General features: G+C 67.8%; 1 protein-coding gene across 1 annotated transcript; it reads left to right on the forward strand.

Annotated features, from left to right (window-relative positions):
- The first annotated feature begins 1,350 nt into the window (after positions 1 to 1,350).
- On the forward strand, positions 1,351 to 3,469 carry AMIGO1 (adhesion molecule with Ig like domain 1). Its single transcript, XM_042892088.1, has one exon. It carries the CDS (start codon positions 1,982 to 1,984, stop codon positions 3,467 to 3,469), a length of 1,488 nt encoding a protein of 495 aa, XP_042748022.1. The 5' UTR covers positions 1,351 to 1,981.
- The last annotated feature ends 17 nt before the right edge of the window (positions 3,470 to 3,486 follow it).

Consider the following 3,486-nt stretch of genomic DNA (forward strand, 5'->3'; position numbering starts at 1 on the left):
CCCCCCCCCCAGCAAATAAAGAGCTGCATCATCACGGCGCTGTTTGTTCCAGCTCCTTTCCCTCTAATTTTGGACCCGAAAAAAAAAATAAATAAATAAAATCATAATGTGACACAAATGTTTGCATCTAAAAATACAGCCGGGAAGCAGAGCCAGCACTGCGCGTCACGGGGGCTGCGGCTCTCCCCCCCCTCTGGCCCCCCCCCTTCCCCCCCCCATCCCCTACAGCAGCACCCAGGGGTGCCCCTCGGTGGGACCCCAGGCAGGGTGACCCCAAATGTGGGGTGGCACAGGGCAGGGGGTGGGATGGGGGCTGCTGTGTCTGTGTGGGATGGGGGGTGGTGTGTGGGGGGGAGCGTGGCTGGGGGTGGTGGTTCAGCATAGGTGGTGTGGGTTTGGAGGGGTGGGATGGGGATAAATGTAGAGATGGGGATGGAAATAGGGACAGGGATTGGGATGGGTGTGAAGATGGGGACAGGGATGGAGGTGGTGTTGGGATAGGGCTAGAAACGGGGACAGGGACAGAGATGGGATGGGGACAGAAATGGAGAGAGGGGTGGCGTTATTTTTATTTATTAATTTCAGGTCCGAAATTAGAGGGACAGGAACTGGAAGAGGGATGGAGATGGAGATGGGATGAATACAGGGATGGGATGGGGTGGGGTGGGATGGGATGGAGGTGGGAATGGGGATAGAGACTGAGACGGGATAGGGACAGAAGAGGAGACAGGGACCGAACGGGGATGGGGGTGGGATGAATATGGAGACGGGGATGGAAATGGGGGGGAAATGGGGCAGGGATGGAGACCGGGCTGCGGCTGGGGCTGCGGGTGGGATGGAGGCGACGGGGCCGAGCCGGGCTCCGAGGGGTTAAGCGGGAGCCTCCGCGATTGGCTGCGGGCTGCGAGGCGGCAGCCAATGGGAACGCGCCGTGCGCGGGGGTCGCCGCGCCGGGTCCGCCCCCTGAGCGCCGTCCCGGGGCGCGGGCGCTGCAGCGCGGTGCGGGGCTCGGCCCGGCCCGGCCCGGCTCGGCTCATTCCGGCGCGGTTCGGTCCGGCTCGGCTCGGCTCGGCCCGGCTCATTCCGGCGCGGTTCGGCTCCTCTCGGTTCGTTTCGCCTCGGCCCGGCCGCGGGCTCCGGTAATACCCGGAGGGGTGGGGGGAGCGGGAGGGGGGGGGGGGGGGTGAAGCAACCTCCGCTGGGGGCGGGGCCGGGCTGGGTCACGTGGTGCAGCGGTACCGGGCCCGGAGCGGCGGAGGGGGGGAACGGAACCGGCCCGCTGTGTAACGGCACCGGCACCGGCACGGCCGCACCGCGCGGTGATAACGGGGACATCCACGTGGTGACGGCGGCGAGCGCAGCGCCAACCGACCGCGGGGTGAAGGGAGCCGGCCGGGCTGCGACGGCGGGGACAGCACTGCTGTGACAGTGATGGACCACGGCCACCCGGCGCAGTGACGGTGCGTGAGCAGGACGCCTCCGTGCTGTGACACTGGGTGACCAAAACCGGCCCAGGCTGTGACACTGGGTGAGCAGAGCCATCCGATGCTGTGACACTGGGTTATCAAAGCCACCCTGCTGACACTGGGTGACCAAAGCTGCTCTGTGCTACACCTGCTTGAGCTGGGACAGCCCCGCTGTGACACTGGGTGACCAAGGCCACCCCAGGCAGTGACACTGGGTGACCAAGGCCATCCGATGCTGTGACACTGGGTTATCAAAGCCACCCCAGTGGCATTGGGTGACCAAAGCCGCACTGTGCTGCGACTGCTTGACCAGGAGCAGCCCTGCTGTGACACTGGTTGACAACAGCCATTCCAGGCAGTGACATCGGCCGACCAGGACACCTCCAAGCAGTGACACTGAGGTGACCGAGGCTCTTTCAGTGCTGTGACATCGGGTGACCAAAGCCCCGTGCCATGCTGCACTGCCACATGCTGTGACCCCACTGCCCACCCCAATCCCCCCCACACTTGGTGCCATGGCGGTGCTGGTGATGCTGGCCATGCTGGTGATGCTGGCGGTGCTGGCGGTGCCGGTGGCCGGGAGCTGCCCCACGCGCTGCGTCTGCGCCTCCAACATCCTCAGCTGCTCCCAGGCCGCCCTGAGCTCCGTGCCCGCCCCGCTGCCGCGCTTCACCGCCGTGCTGGACCTCAGCCACAACAACATCAGCCGCCTGCGTGCCGACTGGGCGCCGGGCCGCCTGGCCCACCTGCACGCGCTGCTGCTGGCGCACAACGGCTTGGCCTTCGTCTCCACCGAGGCTTTCACCCACGTCCCTCACCTCCGCCACCTGGACCTGTCCTCCAACCGCCTGCGCACGCTGGAGGAGAACCTCTTCAGCGACCTCCCCGAGCTGGAGGTGCTGCTGCTCTACAACAACGAGATCTCCGCCGTCGACCGCTCCGCCTTCGACAACCTGAGCCGCCTCCGCAAGCTCTACCTGGGCCGGAACCACATCGCCCGCTTCCCTCTGGAGCTGCTCCGCGACGGCAGCCGCCCGGCTCAGCTCTCCCTGCTCGACCTCTCCTCCAACCGCCTGCGTTCGCTGCCGGCCGCCGAGCTGCAGGCGTTGCCCGCGTGGCTGCGCGACCGCCTCTACCTGCACGGCAACCCGCTGGGCTGCGACTGCCCGCTCTTCCAGCTGCTGGCCCGCGGGCGCCACCGCCGGCTGAGCGCCGTGATGGACTTCCAGGAGGAGCTGCGATGCCAGCTGCCGGCGGCGCCGAACCGAGCGCCGGTGGCCATTCTGGAACTGGGATCCCGAGAGCTGCTCAACTGCAGCGAGGCGAAAGAAGCCGTGCTGGAGGCGTACCTGGGGGACAGCGTCACGTTGGGCTGCGACAGCCGCCTGCGGGCGGCGCACGGCCGCCACTGGGTGACACCGGGGGGGGACAGAGTGACGGAGGAGGGCGGCAACGGCAGCGCGGCCGTGCTGGCCAACGGCAGCCTGCAGCTGCGGGCGCTGAGGCCGGAGGACGGCGGGACGTACGCGTGTCGGGTGTCGGGTCCGGCTTTTAACGAGACGCTCTACGTGGAGCTGCTGGTGCACAACTTCACCCTGCACGGCCCCCACGACGGCCTCAACACCGCCTACACCACGCTGGTGGGCTGCATCCTCAGCGTGGTGCTGGTGCTCATCTATCTGTACCTCACCCCGTGCCGCTGCTGCTGCCGCGCCGCCGCCGAAAAGCCGCCCGCCCCCCCCCGAGACGACAGCCTCAACTCCTCCGTGCTCAGCGCCACCCCCAACCACGCCGTCGGGGAGCCTCCGCCCCCCTCGAGGCCCCGCATTGCCGGGCACCGCGCCGCCCCGGGGGGGCAGAACGGGAGGTACAAAGCCGGGGGGAGCCCGCCGATGGCGGCGGTGGTGGGGGGAGCACCGAGGGAGGGACCCCGGGCGCAGAGGAAGGTGTCGGATCCGGACTCGGTCAGCTCGGTGTTCTCCGACACCCCCATCGTGGTGTAGTGGGGGGGGGGGGGGGG

The sequence above is a fragment of the Lagopus leucura genome, unplaced genomic scaffold (genome assembly GCF_019238085.1).
Source record: "Lagopus leucura isolate 7727_CA_CO unplaced genomic scaffold, USGS_WTPT01 34664-0_obj-0_obj, whole genome shotgun sequence".
Lineage (NCBI taxonomy): Eukaryota > Metazoa > Chordata > Aves > Galliformes > Phasianidae > Lagopus > Lagopus leucura.